At 37.8% G+C, this 24,972-nt stretch overlaps 2 protein-coding genes across 4 annotated transcripts in view; one reads left to right on the top strand and one right to left on the bottom strand.

The window, feature by feature from the left end:
* LOC144647809 (histamine H2 receptor-like) overlaps window positions 1-24,972 on the top strand; it is a 410,332-nt gene that overhangs the window by 252,747 nt on the left and 132,613 nt on the right. The gene's annotated exons all lie outside the window — the stretch shown is intronic.
* LOC144647810 (histamine H2 receptor-like) overlaps window positions 13,395-24,972 on the bottom strand; it is a 42,183-nt gene continuing 30,605 nt past the window's right edge. For 2 of the 3 annotated variants that reach the window (XM_078507525.1, XM_078507524.1), the window contains exon 3: window positions 13,395-14,771. In XM_078507525.1, coding sequence (XP_078363651.1) covers window positions 13,829-14,719 — 891 coding nt within the window. In that variant the 5' untranslated portion in view covers window positions 14,720-14,771 and the 3' untranslated portion in view covers window positions 13,395-13,828. Of the gene's footprint in view, window positions 14,772-15,370; window positions 15,432-20,906; window positions 20,999-24,972 lie in introns of those variants that run through there. The other variant, XM_078507523.1, reaches the window with a different exon arrangement.

The following is a 24,972-nucleotide window of genomic DNA, read 5'->3' as shown; positions in this document are numbered from 1 at the left end:
CTCCAGACTACGGGCTCTGGGGATCACGTCACTGCCACCAGACAGGTCTATTGAGTAGTCTTGCTGCTTCATATTTCCTTCTGTTGCTTAATCATCGTGCATCCTCCAGACTACGCGCTCTGGGGATCACTTCACCGCCACCAGACAGGCCTATTGATTAGTCTTGATGCTTCAGATTCTTTCTGCTGCATTGTACATCCTCCAGACTACGGGCTCTGAGGATCATTTCACTGCCACCAGACAGGCCTATTGATTAGTCTTGATGCTTCAGATTCTTTCTGCTGCATTGTACATCCTCCAGACTACGGGCTCTGAGGATCATTTCACTGCCACCAGACAGGCCTATTGATTAGTCTTGTTGCTTCAGATTCTTTCTGCTGCATCGTACATCCTCCAGACTACGGGCTCTGAGGATCATTTCACTGCCACCAGACAGGTCTATTGATTAGTCTTGATGCTTCAGATTCTCTCTGCTGCATCGTACATCCTCCAGACTACGGGCTCTGAGGATCATTTCACTGCCACCAGACAGGCCTATTGATTAGTCTTGTTGCTTCAGATTCTCTCTGCTGCATCGTACATCCTCCAGACTACGGGCTCTGAGGATCATTTCACTGCCACCAGACAGGCCTATTGATTAGTCTTGATGCTTCAGATTCTCTCTGCTGCATCGTACATCCTCCAGACTACGGGCTCTGAGGATCATTTCACTGCCACCAGACAGGCCTATTGATTAGTCTTGTTGCTTCAGATTCTTTCTGCTGCATCGTACATCCTCCAGACTACGGGCTCTGAGGATCATTTCACTGCCACCAGACAGGTCTATTGATTAGTCTTGATGCTTCAGATTCTCTCTGCTGCATCGTACATCCTCCAGACTACGGGCTCTGAGGATCATTTCACTGCCACCAGACAGGTCTATTGATTAGTCTTGTTGCTTCAGATTCTCTCTGCTGCATCGTACATCCTCCAGACTACGGGCTCTGAGGATCATTTCACTGCCACCAGACAGGCCTATTGATTAGTCTTGTTGCTTCAGATTCTCTCTGCTGCATCGTACATCCTCCAGACTACGGGCTCTGAGGATCATTTCACTGCCACCAGACAGGTCTATTGATTAGTCTTGTTGCTTCAGATTCTTTCTGCTGCATCGTACATCCTCCAGACTACGGGCTCTGAGGATCATTTCACTGCCACCAGACAGGTCTATTGATTAGTCTTGATGCTTCAGATTCTCTCTGCTGCATCGTACATCCTCCAGACTACGGGCTCTGAGGATCATTTCATTGCCACCAGACAGGCCTATTGATTAGTCTTGTTGCTTCAGATTCTCTCTGCTGCATCGTACATCCTCCAGACTACGGGCTCTGAGGATCATTTCACTGCCACCAGACAGGCCTATTGATTAGTCTTGTTGCTTCAGATTCTTTCTGCTGCATCGTACATCCTCCAGACTACGGGCTCTGAGGATCATTTCACTGCCACCAGACAGGCCTATTGATTAGTCTTGTTGCTTCAGATTCTCTCTGCTGCATCGTACATCCTCCAGACTACGGGCTCTGAGGATCATTTCACTGCCACCAGACAGGTCTATTGATTAGTCTTGTTGCTTCAGATTCTTTCTGCTGCATCGTACATCCTCCAGACTACGGGCTCTGAGGATCATTTCACTGCCACCAGACAGGCCTATTGATTAGTCTTGTTGCTTCAGATTCTCTCTGCTGCATCGTACATCCTCCAGACTACGGGCTCTGAGGATCATTTCACTGCCACCAGACAGGCCTATTGATTAGTCTTGTTGCTTCAGATTCTCTCTGCTGCATCGTACATCCTCCAGACTACGGGCTCTGAGGATCATTTCACTGCCACCAGACAGGCCTATTGATTAGTCTTGTTGCTTCAGATTCTTTCTGCTGCATCGTACATCCTCCAGACTACGGGCTCTGAGGATCACTTCACTGCCACCAGGTCTTGCTGCTTTAGCTGTCAGGGCCTTCATGTCGGAAACAAGGCTCTATGGTGAAAACATGTGAGTTTTTAATTGTGTGTGTTTTATGTACTATATAGTTTTTTCTCTCGAAACCACAGGCAAACAAATGCCCACACTATTTTTAATGCCGACACTAGATTGAAGGCACAAAGATGTTGACTGTTCAAATCCACCATCTTTGATTCGCCATATTGGATTTCACCTTTTTCTAGGAAGTCACACGAAATGTTATAAAATTACTTCAAAATACATAAGGAATGTAAAAATATACTAATTCTGCAATTTTGCTTAAAAACAAACAATGTTCTTTCGAGGGTTGAAAATGTTACCAGAGTCTCCCCGAAAATACTGATCCCTCGTATCTTTTATTTTCAGCTATGGAGCGGTGTGCCAAGTCAACTTAGTTCGCCTGCATTCAGTCACGCTACCTGCCGCGCGAGTCTTGGGCGTGACCACTTTGTTAGCAGGCGGGCAGCACGATGGTCCTTAGCAGTCTCCTTGTTCCCAATGAGCTTACAACATACATCCCGGGAGCCAGCCAGCGGCCCTCTAAGAGCTGCCACTGAAAAACAGATCTGCCATGGTCCTGTGGACCCTCCACCTACGTTTTCCAGACAAACGCAGTTCCCTTGGGCTTCACAAGTTACTTTACATCTGCACAGAACTACGACATATATGGGAGCGAGCAGTTCTCTCTTGGACCATTGAAGCCTACCTTTAGACAAGATACATTTCAGTGGAAAATCCAACGGAAACTGAAATTATACTCTTGGACGTCAGGTAGACTGTCGCGGTTGCTCGATCATTTGGTTACCTTTTTGTCAGTGAACAGTGCATGCGTATCGATCGTTTTAGTAAGGAGTTTTCGATGATACTTTGGGGGCCATGTTGGTGTTACCTAACATGATATTTTGTATTCTTCTTTGAAAATGAGTACCAGATAAGATAAAGCTTTTTTTTTGGGGGGGGGGGGGCATCACTATGGCTCAGGAAAACGTTTTATTGGCTCAATTGATGAATATTTTTTGTAGAACGGGAGATAGCGAATGGTCAATACACATACTGAGAGTTTGGGACTTCATCAAGGAAAATCCGTGTATTTGAGAAAATATGTTTACTCGTTGTTTGACATTTTATATGTAGTAGGGAGAACTGATCTCTTAATCATTCTAGTTAAGTTTCAAGACAGAGTCTCAATCTGGCCAGGACCATTCGCTACCCCCACAGTTTGTGTTAGTTTACTTTAAGATATGCCGAGAGTAGTTTTACTTAGCTCTTTAAATAGATCCTTGAGTAGTAAATAGCATAATTTTTCCGCATTCTGTTTGGGTGAAATAGTCGACACTTAGATTAGGTCGCTTAAGTTTTTCACGGGTTAGGATAATCCACTCTCAAAATGTTGTGTCTGATATACAATTCGGTAAGATATTCGGTATAAAGAAATCAAGTAACATCTATCTTAAAATTATATAAAACCATGTTTCTCAAAAAACTTTGCAATTCAAAAAGTGCAGTAGGACTTGCAAAAATTATTTGAAACCATACATTCTAAAACTGTAGATTCATGATCGAAACAATTTTCCTCTTATACTATGGTATGTCATAATATATTACTTTCAGACAAGTATTTTATATCGTATAATTTATTTTATTATATAATTATTATATCATATTTCGTTGATCATACAATTTATTCTAAGATATAACGAATTTTACATTATAATTTGTTATATCATACAATTTATTATATGATTTAATGAATTATATGATATTTATTGATACATCATACAGAAGTGTATGATACACTTAATGATATCATATGATTAATTATATTTGTCACTTACTCAGTTGTAAGAACGAATCATATGATATAATGAATTTTATAATATAATGAATTATGTGATATATAATTAATCATATATAATGAATTATATGATATAATGAATTATATTGTGTAATGAATAATATCGTGTAATGAATTATATCGTGTAATGACTTATATGATATAATGAATCATATGATATAACGAAATATACGATATAAGGATTTATATGATATAATTAATTATATATGATTTAACGAGTTATATTATATATTAGTAGAAACTCAGCTGTGTTCTATTGGAAATTCACGAATCTGATTGGTTCTCCCACTGTTTTCTAATCGCCGATAGAAAACAGTCGCGCGCGAGTAGCTCTTTAAGCCTGGTTCTCATATGATCGTCCCGATCGTCGCTGTCGCTTCTGTCGCTTCAAAAAGTTTGCTTCCACCAATCACCTCAGACTTTGCAAACGACAGAAGCGACAGAGACGATCGGGGCGATCATATGAGAACCAGCCTTTAAGCGGTAAATTTTCTTGATTTTTGTCTTCAAAATGCACAATATTGTAGGTTTTGGACTGCAATCCTTTAGAGTTTCTACTAAAACAATTAGACTACTCGCCCTCGTTTTCTATGAGCGATAGTCAACTCGGCTGCGCCTCGTTGACTATTTGCTCATAGAAAACTCGGGCTCGTAGTCTAATTGTTAAATGAAATATTATATAATATATGATATAATTAATTGAAAGGGAGAAAATACATGAAATGCATTTTTTGAAATAATGCATTTTTTTATTCCAAATGATCGATAATGACATTGCATAGTTTTGGTGAACATTGCTTTAATCACGAATCTAAATTTGGAATACATGGTTTCAAATAGTTTTGCAAGTCCTACTACACTTTTTGAATAAAATGTTTTTTGAGGAACATGGCTGAACATAATGATGTAGTTGAAGGTTTATTATTTTGAAATTTGTACATGGATCACCGGAACACCGGATCACCGCAACACCCTTGCAAAAGCTCACCCTAATTGCTATTAACTGCCATACGGCTGCTAACCTCTAACCAAATAAAACCACCAACAGCTAACTTGAAACCCTAATCCTAACCGTAAACTTAACTTGTTTCTGAGTGTTCTGGTGTTCTGGGTTACAGTGCATGCTGATCAAAAAGACAACAGATCCGATGTAATATTAAGGGTGACTTGAAGACATAGTATCGAAAACAGCCATATGATGTGACGAAAAAAACAAAATTAAAACAGGAGCTGAATTTTATTGATTGATTGATCAGTTGTGTAATAAATACACCTTATTCGATGGTTTAACATATAATACGCGCGGATATTTTGCGAGTTGCGTAGTATTACGAGGAAAAATACGAGCAATGAGCAAAATGTCCCCTCGTATTGTATGTTAAACCATCGAATAAGGAATTTATTATTCTACTAAGTTTTCCACTTTGTTTGGGCCAGTATTCCGTAAGTTTGTCCGCCCGTATTTTTGCCCTGTTCTACTGTGTAATAACGTGGCATATTCTGTGCGTTCTTTTGCCCTAATATGGTAAAATGGCGCAATAGTGGAATAATAAATAGGAGTATTTGTAGGGCAATAAAAAAGATTAAAATTGTACTTCTTGTCTTGCGTGGTTCTTTTATGTAATAACAGTCTGTTCCAGGCTTTTTAATTGCAAACAAAAAAAAACGAAAAGGCAAACGAAAAAGGAAACTTCAAGGAGAAAGAATAAGAGTGAACGGCAGAGCAAAAAAGCTGGGGTGAGGATAAGCTCCTCCTTTAGGATGGAAACTTTCCTTTTTGTTTGCGCGTTCATTTTTCTCTTCCTGCTCAGGCTTCCAGAATGTCATAGAACCTAAGCTAAATAGCAGACAACTGGCAAAACTGCTTTTTCATCCCCAATTACATACTCTTTGTCGTCTTTTGTTTATAACTGCCAATTTTGAGAGTAATTTTTATGCAGAACATGAGCCCTAAAGTTGAATTTTTCAATGCCAGAAGTGTTGCTGGTCTAAAGTTTGTATTTTTTTTTCAAAAACTCTAATATGGACAAGTCCACAACGACAAACCAATGAAGAGTGCCGGATCTTTAACAGTAAGCTGATCCCTAGGGCAAGGAGAAGAGATTGAGACAAAAGAATCGAAAAAAAATGTAGCATACATTTGCCTAATATTTCGGTTTGAAAAACAAACCTTCTACGGGGGCTAAAAGAAAAAAAAAGACAAGAAAAGAATAGAAAATGAGTTCCAAGGGAATGAGAAGAAGATTGGTTAAAATGTGCTGAAACAGGAGTAGGGTGATAAGCTGGTGGTGATTTTGGATTGAGCGGAGATTAAAATGTCAGAGTGAATTAATTCCTTAAACAAATTCCACGACCAAAATTCTTAGGTTTTCGTGCCTAACGCGGGAATCTCTATCTGATAAACTCCGCTCTTTTGAAACTTTTTTGCTATCAGGTTTCTGAAGTCAGCCTTTAGGGCCTGTTCACATGGCGGTGAGGGACCCCGGATAGGTGAGGTACCTCACCTCGGTGAGGTTACCAATCTCTTCATACAATCTCTCTTTTTTTCCTTGATTGCGTTCACATGCGAAAATGTTTTGTACGGGGAGGCTCCGCCCCATGGTCCGACCCCTTACCCTTTTATATACCATTTTGACAGAAAAAGCACCCCTTTTGTATACCTTTTACTGAAAAAAGGTACCCCTTTCATATACCAAAAAGACATGTCATATGCCTAAAACAGGAAGTCTTGATGCCATTTTTATGCGGCGTTTATTTTAAATGATACCTCCATGAGGTGCGTCTGTTCGAAATATTTTAATTGAAAGCCCTTTTAAATACCTAAATGAGCGATATCCTTACCCTTTCATATACCTAACTTGTGAAATCCCTACCCATTTATATACCTGAAGCATGAAAAAGGTACCCCTTTCGGGCGGAGCCTCTCCGTATAGGCCAATTTAGGGAGTGCCCCCCCCCCCCGGGCATCAGGCCAAGAAGGCAAGAACCCGTGACTTGGGTTGCACAATGTACACACTAGCCTCCCACGCACAATGTACTCAAAATTTTTGGAGAGATGATCATAACATGTCATGAGATCTTGAGCACCGTCTTAGACGCCAACTCTCAGTTTCGCCGTGCTATTTTCCCTGCTGAGTACACTTTTTGAGGTAAATGTCTTTGATGTACTAATTACCCTTTTTATGCAAAAGCTGGTTTTAGCTGCATGAAACAGTGCCGAATGCAGAGGCTACATAAAGTTTAAATTGGGCAAATGAATTTATACTTGTGAAGCCTTGGATAAAAGTTGAATTTGCACTGTAGGCTTTCTTTACTAGTGGTAAGATTAAATCCTATGTTTTTCCACAACGTGAAAGTATGACCGTCAAATTCGTCGCGAAATTCTATATAATATGTTCTCAGCGAAGTCTCTCAGCGACTGCGCTGAGAAGTTTGAAAGGGTGTTCCTAGTCGTCTCGACTGATCGAGTTAGAAATAATTGTTTTTCTGTTTTCATTTTAACTCAATGAAACATCTTATCATGCTTATATCAATCTTTAATTTATCGAAATTTGTGTAAGGTTGTTCCTGTATTTTCAATTGAGATTTTCCGTCACGCCTTTTGCGTGACGAATTGGCGTGGAGGCATTGCATTTCAGGAGCTGACTGCGATGAAGATATTTTGATCTTTTAAGGATAGGCCTTATCACGGTTTTCGACGCCATCTTGACCAGTAGGCAAAGCAGCTAGAAATTACAGTGTTTGTATGGGAATCCAACGGCAAATATCTTCTACAAAAATTGAATTCTGGACAATTTTTGAATTGTAAAGTTAAGATACTAGGCAGAAGTTTTAATTCGCCGAGTTTGAAGGATTTAGCTGGGCTAGAAAGCGATCAGTTACGTTTTTAATTTTTTCATACATTTGTCTATAATTTATGTAAAAAAAATATACACAAATGTATGGGAAATTAAAAACGAAACTGAACGCTATATTTAGTGTTTACTGGTTTTCTACTGCTAGCAGGCGCTGAAAACATACATATGTTGGTTTTTCTGTCACCACAACGAATATCCTCAAGTTAAGTGCCTACATTCTTAGCCCCAATCGCTGTCTGAGAAAGTTAGCAGTTAAAATTTTCCTTTTGTTTGTTTGTTTTTGTTTCTTTTTTTGTTTCAAAATTCCGCGTTTTAGAATATTCCGGCATTCTGCGTTTTTGGATATTCCGTCATTCGGTGTTTTTGGATATTCCGCCATTCCGCCTTGCCGTTCCGTCATTCCGTCATTCCGCCGAATAGGGTCACCCGTTTTAATTGATTGCAACCGGTCTTTGTTCCTAACAAAATCAGCGATGGATGGATCGCAGAATATCGCAAATCCAGGAATTTCCAGCTTCAGACGTATATAGCACTGCGCGTGTTGGTAACTTCAGTTACGAACGAAAGGCATAGGGTTTGAAAATTGCTGAAAATTGCCGGAACCTCATCCTCGGTGTAAGAACCTGGGAAACTCGATCACCGGTGACGTAAAACAAAGAACGAACAAAACAACAAAGACCGTTAAAATAATATGGAGCAGGAAAACAAAGAAAAAAACAAAGAAAAAAAATCACCGGTTCTTACACCGAGGTAAACAGTTAACTCCAATTATTATTCAACACATGCGCGCGCTGCCCATATATGGTCAAAATATTAACGATATCTGTCATCCGTAAATAACAGATATCCTGCGATATTCGTAGGTTGCGAAGATTCGTCCGAAATCTTGTAAAGCGTTGCACAATTACAGTTTTTCTTTGTGCAAAATGTGTTTCGTTGGCAATTTGTTGAATAGTAAAACAATTATCCTTGTTCAATCTTGCGGAATATCGTCTAAGTATCAGGCGATATTCCGCGCGATTTCGCAGGATAATTGTTAAATATCAGCCCTAAAGCTTGAATGCGGCCAACTGCAACGTTCATGGGAAAGGGTGAAGGTGTCTTACAGACGAACTAATATATGATCTGACGTAATCCAAAGGCAGCAGATTTGCTATCCAGAGCTAGCAGATTTTTTATGTAGAATTTTAATGAATTTTTTGCCTGTTGCATATGGCTATAGCATATAAATGCACCTTCCCCTCCCCCCTCGCCTGTTGAGGACCATCAATTGTTCATAACCACTCAAAAACTCTGACCTTTGGCAAAGAATTCTGCACCAGTGTATCAGTCAAAATTCCAAGAGGGCCCATCATTCCATCCCACCATGCATGACTTTGCATCTGGGCTCACATGAGTTGAGTATGGACTAAAAGTAGAAACCCATATATAAAGGCTTGAAATGTGTAACTCCCTATGTTTCGCATGCTCGCGCTCGATCACGTAATCTTGTTTTTGAACAAGCTTGGTTGAAAAAAGTTGAATTTGGTTAATTCCCCGTTTTAAGTACTAGTCTGCAGAACATAACTTGTATACGCTTAATGGATTTCTTTAGTTTCTGTAAGAAATTTACGGTGTTCAGGTCGGAATTCAAGTAAACTCACCGCAAATTAAAACTGAAAATGCTGTTGTGTATGCCGTTACTTGTGTAAAGCATGACTTCGCGTACAAACTCTTCGTGTTTCCAAATATGGTACTTGGCAAATCTGAATATTCAAATGCTGTGAACGCGCGTTACACGTTTCAACTCTTATGAGTTCCCGCCAAAAGTTAGATACTAGGTGCAATATTTTTCAGAAATGAATTACAGGAATAATACATGTAAGCTGAATTGTATGTCAGATAGGTGTATATTTAGCTCAGCATCATGTAACTCACCTCCTCCTAAATTTATCACTGATGCAGTTTCCTTTTCTGGCTGGTCCCAAAATAGTTCTTAATTTTGCTGTAGTTTTCCTGCTGTTAATTTTTAAAGGCCTAAGGTACAAAGTTTAATAAAGCTTTAAAACTACAGCTCAAGAGCTGGATTAAATAAAACTTAAAGAATGAAGAACAATAAAACTAAAAAGCGGTCCATGAAAAGATGTGTATTAAAAATCATCTAAAAATATTTGGCAAGACTTTGGTGATAAATAAATTTATTCATGGTCCATGTGCTAACATTTATTTCAAGTCAGGCATGGTTGAAAAATAGATAATTTAGGTCTGTGATGGAGATTGTAGCCCCATTCAATTTACCCGTAGTACTTACTAAAAACCTTCACTAATATGGTCATACAGTGAATGAATGCAAAATTTTGTCCAATTTTTTCTAGTTAAAACTGTTTTGATAGTTGACCACACCCATGAGGATATAGATCAGATGTTCTTGTGTATTTCATGAAGGCTTCACAAAGACAATGCTAGGTCACTGCAAGAGCTGACACAAGAGAGGACTGAGATGTATTACAACCATCAATGCTTCACTGGATAATTGAGGAGTTCCAAAAGAAAGACTTTACTGTGTTGCAAGTGGTGGTCTGCTAGTTCCAGTTTTTGGGTAATCTTAAGTCTCTCACTCCCAGCATTGACTGAAATACAGGCAACACGCTGGCCTCAGAAGTACGAAGAATTTGCTAAATATAGATAGGATTATCGAATTGAGAAGTGTTTCGATGTCCAGATTATAGGCACATATTTTAGTAATCGCATTTTCAAATTCTTGTGGACAGGACATGACGATCTTTACGTTGGTATTAAAAGGTTTAAGTCATCAGAGGAAAATGACCTGTGGATGTAGGGTCAGGGTGTACGAGTAAATTGTAATTAAGAACTCTGTAAAAATAAATTAATATGTACTTCCATTTTGAGATAACAATCCCACACAAAGAAAAAGACACAATTTGTAGCATCAGAAATTTTTTATTTATCTTATTACTTACAGCAAGTAATATAATCAAAGATGTATTATAACACATCTATCCAGTTTCAAAGATGTATAATTACATCGTTTATATAATATCATAATTACACTAGCATAATCATACTATAAAATATCAAGAATTAAAGAAGGCCCGGTTTCCTTCTTGATATATTAATAACCTTTAAGACAAAGATAGCATTTACATTACATGTTACTAAATATAATAACTTGTGAAATTATGAATATACGAAATCATATATTTGAACTGCGGATGAAGAATAAATGAAGAGAAGATCCTCGCAGTTATGAACACAACTTAAGCAGTTGCGAAAAGAAAGCCTGAAAAAATCAGGCTTGCCGGGACTCGAACCCTGACCTCTGCGATACCGGTGCAGCGCCCTAACCAATTGAGCTAACAAGCCAACTGGGAGTAGGGTTTCTTTTTGCAACTGCCTAAGTTGTGTTTATAACTGCGGGGATCTTCTCTTCATTTATAATAACTAGTCTTATCTCTAATTACACGAAATGAAAGACAACAGTTTTTAGTTATTATAATGACTACAATTAATCACAAATTTGTCATAACACTATCAAAGGATGAAATTAAGGAAAGAGAATAAATAGCATCCGATTTCTACTAATAACAAATATCAGAACTGGAATGAATAGAATATGAATAGAAAGGAATTTACAGAAGCAAACATTCTCCTTAAATTCTCTTCAAATTTTCTTCTCTGATGTTCGATAACTGAGTAAAAATGAACCTACATTTGGTATAATATCTGTTTTTATGGTTGACATTGCAGTAAAGGGTACTGTACAATTAAACACTGTGTTCTACATAACTAAGTAAAAGTGAACCTACAACTGATGATGTATAGTATCTGTTTTTATTGACATTGCCATAGGGGATACTGTACAATTGAACACTTCTACATCTACATTTTATTAGGTCGGTAAAAAAAAATGTTAAGATATTACACCAACCGTTAAAATAAAAACTAAAACAATAGGATATGAAAAATGTTAGAAACTAAATAAGACTAATACAATAAATTAAAAAAAAAAACAATTAACTAACTTAGATTTAATTCTATTTACAGACGTTGTATTTACAATATCCTCAGGATGGTAGTTTCATGGTTTTATAATATTGTCACTCGACCCTTACCGTATATAACTCCTTAATGTTGTTGTTAAATGTGCGAAGGAAATTTCGCTCTAAGTAAGAGACTTGTCCTTCGATAGGTAACAATTGGAGGTTTATGTTTGAGCTTTATTATTTCTCGTGAATGCGAGATGGCGACGATTTTATCGTCGTAAATGGTGGCCATAGAGTTCTAAAAAAGCTCAAACATAAGATCTTACTTAGAGCGAAATTTCCTTCACAAATTTAACAACAACATAAGGAGTTATATACGGTAAGGGTCGAGTGACAATATTATAAAACTTTGACTTCAAAAACTACACTACCACTGTATGAACTAGACTCCACGAATCCGGCTTCATTGAACTTTTTTATTCATAATTATAGCCACTAAATATCTTGTTAACATTTAAGTTTACTGAATTTCAGTATCCTTACAATTGGAAAGCAAACTCGTTAAAACTCACTTGAAGTCATTCTGTTATCATCAGAATTTGCATCCGACCAGTTGGCGTCTTTTGTTTATTGATAACAATAGAACTGATGCAAACCGACGACTTCTCATTGGTCAGTTTTTGATTGCGAGTTCTTCTTGAGCTATAAAGAAGAGCGCTACCTAAGCTCAAACATAAAACCTCCAATTGTTACCTATCGAAGGACAAGTCTCTTACTTAGAGCGAAATTTCCTTCACAAATTTAACAACAACATAAGGAGTTATATACGGTAAGGGTCGAGTGACAATATTATAAAACATGTTTCTTTGCCCTAGGAACTACAAACTTAAAAGCGTGGCTCTCACGGGTTCTTCTTTCATTATTTGGTTTTAGATTGGCTGCGATTGGCGATCTGGCGATTTCCCGTCTAGTGGCTAGGGTTTCCCAGTTAAGTTCTGTCACGCTTGCATAGGGGATGTATAGTTGCCCACTTCAGGAACTTTATAAGGGGAGTTGAACTGGATATGAAACAAACGTTGGTGGGTCATGCGAAAGTAAGTCTGAAGATCAGGCTTTTTTAAGGGGGCGAGGAAATAGGACACCAGAAGAGAGGAAGTTTTTCAAGCTTGAGCGTGTTTAGCTCAAATTACAAGTTGGTCAAATTCTCTTACATTAGTGTTCTATGTCGGAAAGTACAACTCAGTCCCTACTCAACAAACGTATAATGTCGTTACTTTCGGGAAGTCGTTACTTTTGAAAATTTGTACTATAATTCAACGAACTCGTTTTCCTCAAAACCATAAAAGTCCCTCGCGCTCAAGACGTACAACATGAATGTGAGTCAAATCGTTACTAAACTGTAGACAATCTAACATGAATTTTAGCCACATAGAGATTAACGCTTTATGAAATGAACGCGAATTTCAAAAATTCGCGTTAATTTAAGTCGCGTTAAGTTTTGTAGCGTTAATTTCCGCGCCGTTAATTAAGTGGAGCGTTAATTTCCGCGACCTGAATTTCCATTGTTCTGGTCCCAATTTTTCGATACAGTCCAGACGTTCTTTATCTCCTAGGAAAAAGCAAGCGGTCAGATTCCTTCGCTTAAGCCACACGTTTGGGTTTAGTGTTACGAACATTGTTTCCGTCTCGGATTATACGCCTAATGTTGAAACAAACTTGTTCCTGTTGTCTCGACATGTGTTTTTCGTTGTGTACGTCCGTGTTAATTTCCTTCATTTTGAAATGTTACACTCTCTTTCGCGTTAATTTCCTTTTTTGGGAAGTAAAATTTCCTTCGATTCGCGTTAATTTAAGTCGCGTTAATTTCAAATACCTTAATTTACACAAGCGTTAATTTCCTATAATAAGGTATTATGGGACTCAAGGTATGGGTAATAAACACACCTGACTATTATTTATTTTTGCGTTTAGAGTCCAGCGTCTTGTTAACTTCCCTTACAACCTTGTCTATTTGTTTTGCTGAAACTTACAAGGATGTTTTTGCCGTTCACTTGCCCATTCATTTAAAATTTTAGCCATTGTAATATTTCAAAATTACGAAGCCAGGTAGGAAAAGTGCTTCGTATTATTTGCATTACATTTTAAGAAGAGGAATAACTGCAATTTGTCTTTGTTGCTGAGGTCGTCTGCGAAAGAGCGCAAGTACAGCTGATCTGTATTCTGGCATGCGGATAGCGTATAATATTGGATTTACAAGCGAGTTTGCAAAATATAAAACATTAATAATAATGCTTAACCGTTCAGACGTTACTCTGGGCATTGAATAAATAATATCAGTGTCATAACCGAGAAATAAGAATATAACACGTGGTAGATACAGCAGTAGAGATACGACAGTCACGATCAACAGTGTCATGGTCAGTTTTCTTTCTCTACTGGCTGCACCATGGTGTTGAGGCTGCGCTCCGCAACGGACTTTAATAACAATGGAAGCGTAAGAAATACACATAACTAACAGACAAATTGCAATGAATGAATTCCAAAAGTAAAAATAAAATCTGTAAGATATAAATTCCGGTGGAACCAAAAGAACAATTGTGAACAAACCAGCTGTAACCCAAACAACGGCAAGTATTAACCCGTAGACCCATTTGTTAATTACGCGATGTCTAAACGGCCGCAACGTCGCGTGCAGCCGTTCTATAGAGATAGCTGTGATGTTTGTTAGAGAGCAAGTAGGGAACAAGATGAAGAGTGTGGATGGTATAGAGGCTGCCCAGCCTTCAATTCTGTTGTACTGCCAGAAATCACAGCTCGATCCAACGAAATGGAATAGCATGTCTGTTGCAATTCCCCCAGCCAACATATCTACAACTGCCAAATTTATAACCAGGTACGTGCTACGCTTACGAAGATTACGATTTTTGATAAAAACAGTTATTGTAATGATGTTAAGTGTCACTATAGCAACACACTCCGTTAAGCCTACAGCAAGCCAGGTAATACATTCAGGAAATGATAACATCTGGAATCCTTCCTTTTTTTGTATTTGATGTCAAAAGAAATTACACGTGTATCTGTTGAGAGAAATGAATGATGCGTTAGGGTTTTTTTTACAGACTAACTATAGTTATACTCAAGCAGGTTTCAATGGTTAGTCTTAAGTTTACAAACAAACAACCAATCAGAATGTGACAATTCTTTTCGCACGTGCGAGATGAACATAAATAATTATGTAAAATAAAGTGTGAAGCGGGGGAAAGGGAAAAACAACATGCCAAGAAATTACATACATGTATAACCAATGTTATCAAAAAAAAGCAACACCTTCCTTGTTATTTAAGTGTTTAACTGACACAAAATTTGAATTTTTGGTATGCAACCACGTGACAAGGCGGCCATGTTGGATGACAAAACAATAAAACATGTTTTTGCGGAGTTTGCATGATAAAATAGTTTGGTTTCCAACGGAGGAGAACGCTTTGTTCCTCTCATCCAACATGGCTGCTGTGACGTCAGCTGCAAACCAGCAATATGATGCTTTCAAAAACTATTATCATAGCATTACACAAAAAAGAAAAGGTGTGACTAAGTGGGAAGAAATTCTCTTCAAAAGAAAGAATGTAACTTCAGTAAAAAGTATGAGACAGAAATGTTTAGAAAGTCTACAACCTACCTCTCCAATAAGAAACTCAGTTCGTGGTAAGAAGTCTCAGCAGTGAAGGAGAACAGCCACACTGCAAACAGGAATATAATTATAGTGGTAAAGTAGAAGAATTGAATGCAAACAAAATGTCAAAATAATGTGATGTTAAACAGTTATTGCTTGAATATGTTAAGTAGAGAAATTTCAGTATTCTTAAAGAAATCTGTAAAGTGCCAGGCTTATGTGCTCGAGCGAGCAAGCGAACGAGTTGAAAATGTAGTCAAGGAGCTTAGTTTATGCTGATAAATACACGGGAAAAACTTCAACAGTGTGTGGATTTTCTGTGTAACAAATATTATCTCATCTCCATTTTCAACTGTCTTGGATGAAGAAACAAACATCACGTTTCTAATAAAACCCAGTGTGAATTAGCTTTAATTGATAGCAAGGACATAACGCGTTAAAAAATAAAAAAAATATTCGGCTTTGACATTATCTTTTACATCTTTATTTATCTTTGCTTTAGTAGACCTGGGCCACACTGTTTACAAGCCTTCATATTTTTTCACCTTATGGAAACAGAAGGAAAACTGCCAGACGTATTTTTATGTCGAAATGCCTGCATTCAGACAAGAAGCAAGCGAGTTGTCGATATTCAACTTTACTTCACTCTCCATATATATCATGAAACTCCCAGAGTGACTTGTGCTGTGCTATATTTTTGGTGTGGTCTTTATAGTTTTCTCCTTAAAAGGACATGAATTGGGAAACATATCGGCAATTTGAGACAAAAAGGAAACAACAACACATCAACAAACAACAACGACAACATCATCTCACTCGACAAATACTTATACTGTAATTTAACTGTTGCGCTGTTTCCTTCAGATCACGGAAAGAAATAAACCAAACAATATTGACTCGTTATTACGTAAAATAATTGAACTGAAAATGCTTTCCTTTATACGACCGGTTTTTGTGAATGATCGAATGATCAACAGCTTAAAACAACTATTAACACAGAACTAAACCATCTAGCATGTTGTGATCAAGAGCGTGTAGAGATCACGCAAAGGTTCCAGAAATGGCTTCAGAAATTAGTTCACCACATGACTTGTTTCTTTGCATAGGTTGTTTGACGGAATTCTCACAAGAGCGTCAAACATGCATTGAAAACGATAATTTCATTCGCTGTTTACTACCTGTGTCACGCAATTGCTGTCACGCAAAAACGGCAGATTATCGGCAAAATTAGTGATAAATACTGACCAAAGCGGGCCACTAAAAACCTTTTCCCCAGAGATTTTTTTAGATATCCTAGTAGATAAGTGTCTAGTTAACTCATAAAAATTGTTTTTACGATATTTTAAGTTATCGCACATAGAAAAATATGGCAGCGTTTTACTGCATAATTTCGCTCGCTACTCATTTGCAAATTTTGCCTTTGGATTTATCCCCGTTTCAGGCTAAAATTAATCTTGATTTGTTTTATTTTTCGCTCAGTCATACAATAAAGACCTAATTACATAATAAATGTTATTAAATGATCAATAAACAGCTGCTGTATAACGCGCGAGGCGATCAAACTTTCAAAAAAAATCAGTCAAACCGGAAGTGCATTTTGAGCCCTATTGGAGCGAAATCTTTTTTGACATATTTCTACGAAAGAAAGCTGTATTAGGAAAAACTAACTACGGTCCGTTTGGTTTCTCACCAGGACCTATCTATGGGATAAATATGCGCGAAATCGTTTATTCCATTTGTTCCGCTGTCTGGTTGATAATTCTAGAAAGTCGCACTTAAAATTTCTTAAGAGTTCTAACAATTTTCTTTGTTTTAGAAATCAAGAAGGGGATATTTTTCAGAGCCCATACGTCACATTTGAGTAAACATTTTGTTCACAATCCATGCCACACACACATCAAATCACGCGCACGCACTCATATTTTTATCCAGTTGTAAATATCTAGTAAAGTTGTCGATGTCAAGTCGTTGCACTTCGTGCATACGCTTTAAATAATTGCATAATGATGAGGCCTAATGTATCCCTCGCAACCTTAAGGTCGCGCAGGACCCTTGCTCATTAATAAATTCATTAGCCAAATTTCTTGACGAGGGGCTATCTTGTAAAGCTTTAATTCGCTACATTTTGAACATCGATTCCTCTAAAATTTATCAAGGATATTAAGGGATGATGGAATTACATCATGATTATCCTTTTACTGAGATATGACCGTTTATTGTAATGCTACAGGCTCTTAAAAGTTTAACTGCAGATAATGCAATTTTGTGTCCAAGTTTTCGGCTACAACAGCGCACCGAATTAAATGATTGTATAACCTAGAGATGAATCATAACCTCTTTTGTGTTATGACAAGAACGAAATTTTCGATTTCAAAAACTGCTAGAAGTTAATAGCTTCTAAGAGAGCAAAAATGTGAAATCTAAACTTTGAAACGTGCTGTCTTCATTTTGAGAACGAAATTTCAAAATTCGCTCCTGTCATAACACAATAAAGTGCACCAAGTTCATGTTCCTCGCGAATCAACTCCTGAAATTCTATATAGGCGAAGAAAACTTGGACACAAAATTGCAGGTTTTTCTTCTTCCGAAGACCTTCCGAGACAATGTTTACAACCGACTTGTGCTATATTCGCAGCTGTGAATCTAATTATGATAATTCGCTTTGTTTCAGCGCACGGTACGCAAAGCTGAGAACAATACCGTCTAATTACTTGTACAAAGAACTTTAAGAAAAACATTGTCATGAATATTTCGTTTGTTGTCGGTTTCAGTCGTCGCAGTTCGTGCACACTCTTTAAATAAATACATACATAATGATTTCAAGGGTCCTGCGCGACCTTAAGGTCGCGCAGGACCCTTGCAATCATTAGTATGTATTTATTTAAAGAGTATGCACGAAATGCCGGACGACTGAAGCCGACAACAAACGAAATATTCATGAGAATGTTTGTTTTTAAACTCTTTTGTACAAGTAATTACTAGTAATTGTTCTCAGCTTTGTGCCACCCCGGGGGGGCTACTCAAAAAAGTTTTATACGGGGAGGCTCCGCCCCAAGTTCTAACCCCTTACCCTTTTATATACCATTTTTCACAGAAATTGTACCCCTTTCGTATACCTTTAACTGAAAAAAGGTACCCCTTTCATATACCTAAGAGACATGGCGTGGACTTGAAATAGGACGTTTTCTTGTCATTTTTATGTAGCGCTTAATAAATTAAAATAATACAACCATCAATTGCGTCCGTTCGAAATATTTTAATTAAAGGCCCTTTTAAATAGCCAAATGACAGATTTCCATACCCTTTCGTATACTTAACCTCGTGAAATCCCTACCTTTAATATACCTGAAGCCTGAAAAAGGTACCCCTTTCGGGCGTTGCCTCCCCCTATAGGCCATGATAGGGAGTACCCCCGCCCCCCCGAGGTGTGCCACGTGCGCTGGAACATAGGAAATTATCATAAATAGAATGACAGCTTTGAATATATCACACATTGTTGTAAACATTGACTCGGAAGGTCTTCGGAAGCCTCAAAACCTTCAATTTTTGTGTCCAAGTTTTCCGGCTCCGCCGATATAGAATTTCAAGAGTTGATTCGCGAGGAACATTAACTTGGTGTACTCTATATATTGTGCTCTGGCTAGAGCGAATTTTTAAATTTCCTTCTCAAAATGAAGATAGCATGTTTCAAAGTTTAGGTTTCACATTTTTACTCTCTTAGAAGCCATTAACTGTAGCAGTTTTTTAAATCGAAAATTTCGTTCTAGTGGGAGCACAAAAGAAGTTACGATTTATCAATAGGTTATATAATCATTTAATTTGGTGCGCTGTGCTAGCTGAAAACTTGGACACAAAATCGCATTATCTTCAGTTAAACTTTTAAGGGCTTGTAACATCACAGACAATGGTCATCTCTCAGTAAAAGGACAATCATGATGTAATTCCATCATCCCTGAGTATCCTTATTAAATTTTAGAGGAATCGATATTCAAAATGTAGTGAATTAAAGCTTTACAAGATAGCACTCCAACAAAAAAAATTGACTAATGAATATATTAATGAGCAAGGGTCCTGCGCGACCTTAAGGAACTGCTGGACGACTGAAGCCGACAACTAACGAAATATTCATGAGAATGTCTGTTTTTAAACTCTTTTGTACAAGTAATTACTAGTAATTGTTCTCAGCTTTGTGCCACGTGCGCTGGAACATAGGGAATTATCATAATTAGATTCACAGCTTTGAATATATCACACGTTGTTGTAAACATTGATTCGGAAGGTCTTCGGAAGCCTCAAAACCTGCAATTTTGTGTCCAAGTTTTCTCCGCCGATATAGAATTTCAAGAGTTGATTCGCGAGGAACATAAACTTGATGTACTCTATTGTGCTATGACTAGAGCGAATTTTTAAATTACCTTCTCAAAATGAAGATAGCACGTTTCAAAGTTAAGGTTTCACATTTTTGCTCTCTTAGAAGCCATTAACTTGTAGCAGTTTTTGAAATCGAAAATTCCGTTCTAGCCATAGCACAAAAGGGGTTATGATTTATCGCTAGGCTATATAATCATTTCATTTGGTGTGCTGTTCTAGCTGAAAACTTGGACACAAAATCGCATTATCTGCAGTTAAACATTTAAGGGCTTGTAACATCGCAGACAATGGTAATCTCTCAGTATAAGGACAATCACGAGGTAATTCCATCATCCCCGAAAATCCTTGTTAAATTTTAGAGGAATCGATGTTCAAAATGTAGTGAATTAAAGCTTTACAAGATAGCACTCCGTCAAGAGATTTGGCTAATGAATTTATTAATGAGCAAGGGTCCCGCGCGACCTTAAGGCCAGTTTTCACGCTGCGATTTGACGGCCCGATTTGTTTCAAGCAAATTTACACGCTGCGATTCGTCGGCCCGAATTTTTTTGCCTTTTATATTTGAATTGCAAGGATGAAAATCGACCCGATTTCTACTGCGCACTAATCTGCTACCAAATCTGGGTCGACTCTTGAAACTTGACAAATTAAGTATTTAACGCTGTGTGATTTTATTAAAATGCAAAGTTTGAAGGTTGTCAACAAAACAACGTTTCGCACGAGCGATCATGAATTAGCTGAATTGTACTAGTTATGAATACATTTTACTCCGCGGCCACAGCTCTTTATATAAAAGCTGCTTTTAACTGGCACAGATTAAACCCTTTTACAGTTAAGTTATCAAAAAGGACTTTGCTTAGCTAACTGTAGCAATAAAACACCATAAAAATATCAGGTACAAAATAAACTTTTGTGTTCAGCGAGCCGTTAACATGAACAAATTAATTTTTCATAAAAAATGGAAATATTTCAGTTTCGTGCAGTGTACAAAAGTAAAAAAATTGTACTTTAAGGCTGCATTTTACCCCTTGTCGGTAGTCTGTGTACTGCACTTAAGCCCCGGTCTTCAGATTGCAGTCAGCGTTTTGCAATGACCGCTTAAGGCGACCTAAAATGACTTACAACCAACAGCAAAACAACGATCTTCGATCTAAGAGCTTAGAGGGTTTACCTGAACGTTCTTGGGAACCAATGATTACTCGATCATAACCATCTGAACGCTACCAGACAAGAGAAAGACCGTTTTTAAAGTGCCGAAAACCCACACAGCGGTCACACAGCGGTCAAAAGCGGCGCGCGTGCGCAGTTCCTGAGCAATTCCCGCCCAAATTCATTCTCGTTTCCAGAGACCGCGTCCCCCTCGACCAGCGGTCGGGAGACGCGATCTCCATACAATTTTTAAACATTGTCGACTTGAAAAATTCTTTTAAAAATAGATGCTGGTAACTTTTTCTTCAGTTCTGGCAGTGCAAATGTTCGCTCAATTTCAAGTGAGTTTGTTCTTTTACTAAACATTTATTTCCATCTTAGCTAAATGTTCATTAAAAACTGGTTTACACAATAACACTGACTTTTTAAATTTTTCGGAAAATCGCTAAATTAAATAGTCGCTGCATCTTGCTCTGAAAAAAAGCGCTAAAATTAGTAGCCGCTAAAAATAGTAACCTTAAGGTATTTACGAAGAGGCAAGGCGAAAGAAACACTTCTATCATTGAAGTGGTAAAATTTGCCGTTATAGAAGCTAGAACTTCTTGTTGTTAAACTTCAAGAAAGCAAGATGATTGACTATGTGATTTAATATTTTCTAAAAACTGTTTTATCGGTGTTTTGATTTATACAAAGGAATAAAATTTACTGACGTCTTAACTTAGTACATAGTTTGTCTGATACGGTAAAATAAACTGAAACGACAAAGTGAAGTGGCAGAGATATTGCTCGTTCGAGTTTAAAACTTCCCTTGAGATATTAACCCAGTATTTAGTATCCAAACTTAGTCACTATTGATGGTGTAAAGTCACAAATAAAAAAGATACAGAGATTACACACGAGTGCGCGAATAGTATTTGTGCAACTTCCGAAGCCTTCTGAAAATTATCTAGCACTGTCTTTAGTGTAACACTCTTGTAATTATCATTATAAGCTCAAGAATTTGACACATAAAGAGATAAATACATAAATGCTTGGAGAATGAATTTAACACGAGACATGTTTCTGCACTTTTCCAAAATTTCCAAGCAGAGTTTCAGTGATCCGAAGATGCTTCGACTAATAGTGATGTGATTTTTAATATTTCATCTAAATAATTTTTTATTATTTTATTATCATTTTTTATTTGTTATTAACTATTATATATTTTTAATTATTTTTGCCATCCGCCGTCCGCCGTCCGCATCTGCCGACCGTTTCCGCACTTTACAGTCTCCTTTTTGAAAACGTTTTTTGGAAGGGTAAACGTGTTTTGGAACGGTAATTAAAATTACCTCCGATCTCAGTAAATCGGAAACCTGCTGAGTGAACAAGGCGAACAGGACCACATACACTTTCAGTTTTGTAATAAATGAGCGGTCAAACGGCATAAACAAAAAGTGCCAAATTGTTCTTCAAAAAGCCCGAGTTCATGCAAATATGCTTCTTGTTTGAAAAAGACTGTGGTAAAGTTACGTTTGTGAAGGTATGGTACTGAAGAAATGAAACTGACAAAATGTACCTTATTAAAGGAAATTAACGCTTGTGTAAATTATGGTATTTGAAATAAACGCGACTTAAATTAAAGTGAATCGAAGGAGATATGACTTCCCAATAAAAGAAATTAACGCGAAAGAGAGAGTAACTTTTCAAAGTAAAGGAAATCAACGCGACGTACACAGAGAAAAACACTTGTTGAGACAACAGGAACAAGTTATTTCAACACTAGGTGTATAATCCGAGACGGAAACAATGCTCGTGATACTATACCCAAACATCTAAGTTTAAGACACACATTTTTAAGCATTTTATGGAACAGGACCGTATAAATCATATATGTACTGTAAATTAGGTTCAATTTTCTTTTTTTGTTTTCTTTTGTTTTTTTGTTTGTTTTTTTTTTTTTTGTTTGCTTGCTGCTCTTTGCTCTTCTCTTCTTTTTAAATGCTTGAATTTGATACATAAACTCCAGAATAATGTATTTTTAATGTAAATTTTTAATATGTATATATATAAATCTTCTACAATTTTAAGAATAGATGTATTTTACACTTAATGCTGATCGCCAGTTTATACCAGTGATCTAATGATCACTGATTGGCCCTTCAGGATAAATAAAGTTTTTATTATTATTATTATTACATATGGGTTAAGCGAAGGAATCTGACCGCTCCGAGCGTCCACCCTAAAGAATTTTTTTTTTCTAGGAGATGAGAATGTCTGGACTGTATCGAGAAATTGGGACCAAAATAATGGAAATTAAGGTCGCGAAAATAAACGCTCCACTTAATTAACGGGGCGGAAATTAGTTTAACAAAAATTAACGCGACTTGAATTTACGCGAATTTTTGAAATTCGCGTTAATTTCATGAAGCGTTAATTTCCTATAATAAGGTAATTTTTTTGAAGAATGGACATATTGTCAATAATTATTCTTCTTGATTGTCTAAAAAAGAACCAAACTGCGAGCAAGAAATTTGACCGTTACGTGAAAACGTCATTTATTTTACCACCACTCTCTAAAAGCGATAAGGCGCTCTTACAAGCATGAGTTTTTTTATTTCAAATATCCAATAGTTTTTATAGCAGAATTTATATACTTTCTAGCATTTGTGGAGCATATTTCATTCAAAAGGTTAACGATAAAATAAATTGTGCTTGAATCAGCGCTTGCGCGCGGCGACTGGCAAATGAGTGCACGCGCCAAGTGCAAATGACGAAACAGATAAAATGATAAACGTCACAAACGAACTAAAAGAACAAATTTGTTCAAAGTCAGAGAAATGTGACCCTCCACGGGAAAACAGTGACAAAAGTGATAGCACGCTCAAAACACGCTAACACAGCACGCTTAGCGTGTCTTGTGACACAGATATGCACATATTTAATCACTACAACAATGCAGGACACGCATGCCTTGTTTCGCACTCTAAACCTTTTGTTTTGATAAGTGTGCTCGAAGTCACGCTTAGCGTGCGACTCGAAGACACGCTTAGCGTGCGACTCGAAGACACGCTTAGCGTGCGACTCGAAGACACGCTTAGCATGCGACTCAAAGTCACGCTTAGCGTGCGACTCGAAGTCACGCTTAGCGTGCGATTTAACACGCTTGAACACTCGAGAACACGCTAGAGTTATGACTGAAACAGCAGTCATTCAGTACAGATTATGTTCGGCAAACATGAATTGTGAAACTTACGCACACGAGGGAAAAACACAAAAATTAAAGCTATTATCTACAAACGCTTATCATTTGAATATGGAGTCTCTAAATGAATTTTCTTGCATGCGCGTGAACGTGGATGATTTGGCAACTTGGGAAGAAATTTCGGAATTGTACTTCGGAGCGATTCTTGGGACGCGGAGGGTCACAAATATGTATGTAAAGCAGAAGCGCGAACGGTCTTTCTTTCGCGATTTGTTCATTACCATTTGCCTCTCTATTCCTTTTGTGATCATTGTTTTCACAAAAGATGCGAAATCTTTTGCTCGGAAAGTTTACACTTAATCTTCCTCTGCTGTCATTTAATATCCCACCTTCGAGTGAGCGGAGAGAGACACGCAACATCTCAAGATGATAGACGCTTCTCCCCCAATGTCAGCAAAGAGACTGTAGCCACCCATCCTCGCAGTGTTCATCCTTCACCTGCTTATGCAGCTACCTCACAGCGAGGTCGCTTCGATGTGTCATGGACAGCTTGGAAATCGCATGCTACACCAAACACTGGTATGGACACTGGTTCAAAGCTGTTTAGTTCCTCACAGCAGTCTGGGGTTGGTATGGAACAGTAGAACGCTTCTCCAACTGTTGGCAAAGAAGCTGAGACGCAGGTGCAATTGCACACTAAAGGCAAAGCACAAAGAGAGGTTATGCAGCCATCATATTCCGCTTCCCATGCGGATTCAGCTGCCACAACTCCGGAGCGTAAAAGAAAGACAGAGGACAAGCCAAAGAAGGTATCTCGACGTGTCATCTAACCCGGACAAGTGGGCGATTCTGCTCCTTCTCCATCAAACACTGGTATGGACACTGGTCCAAAACTGTTCAGTCG

Source organism: Oculina patagonica, chromosome 4 (assembly GCF_052425735.1).
Source record: "Oculina patagonica isolate OP01 chromosome 4, crgOcupat, whole genome shotgun sequence".
Lineage (NCBI taxonomy): Eukaryota > Metazoa > Cnidaria > Anthozoa > Scleractinia > Oculinidae > Oculina > Oculina patagonica.
The sequence above is the reverse complement of the archived record's forward strand: the minus strand, read 5'-3'. Positions and strand labels throughout refer to the sequence as shown.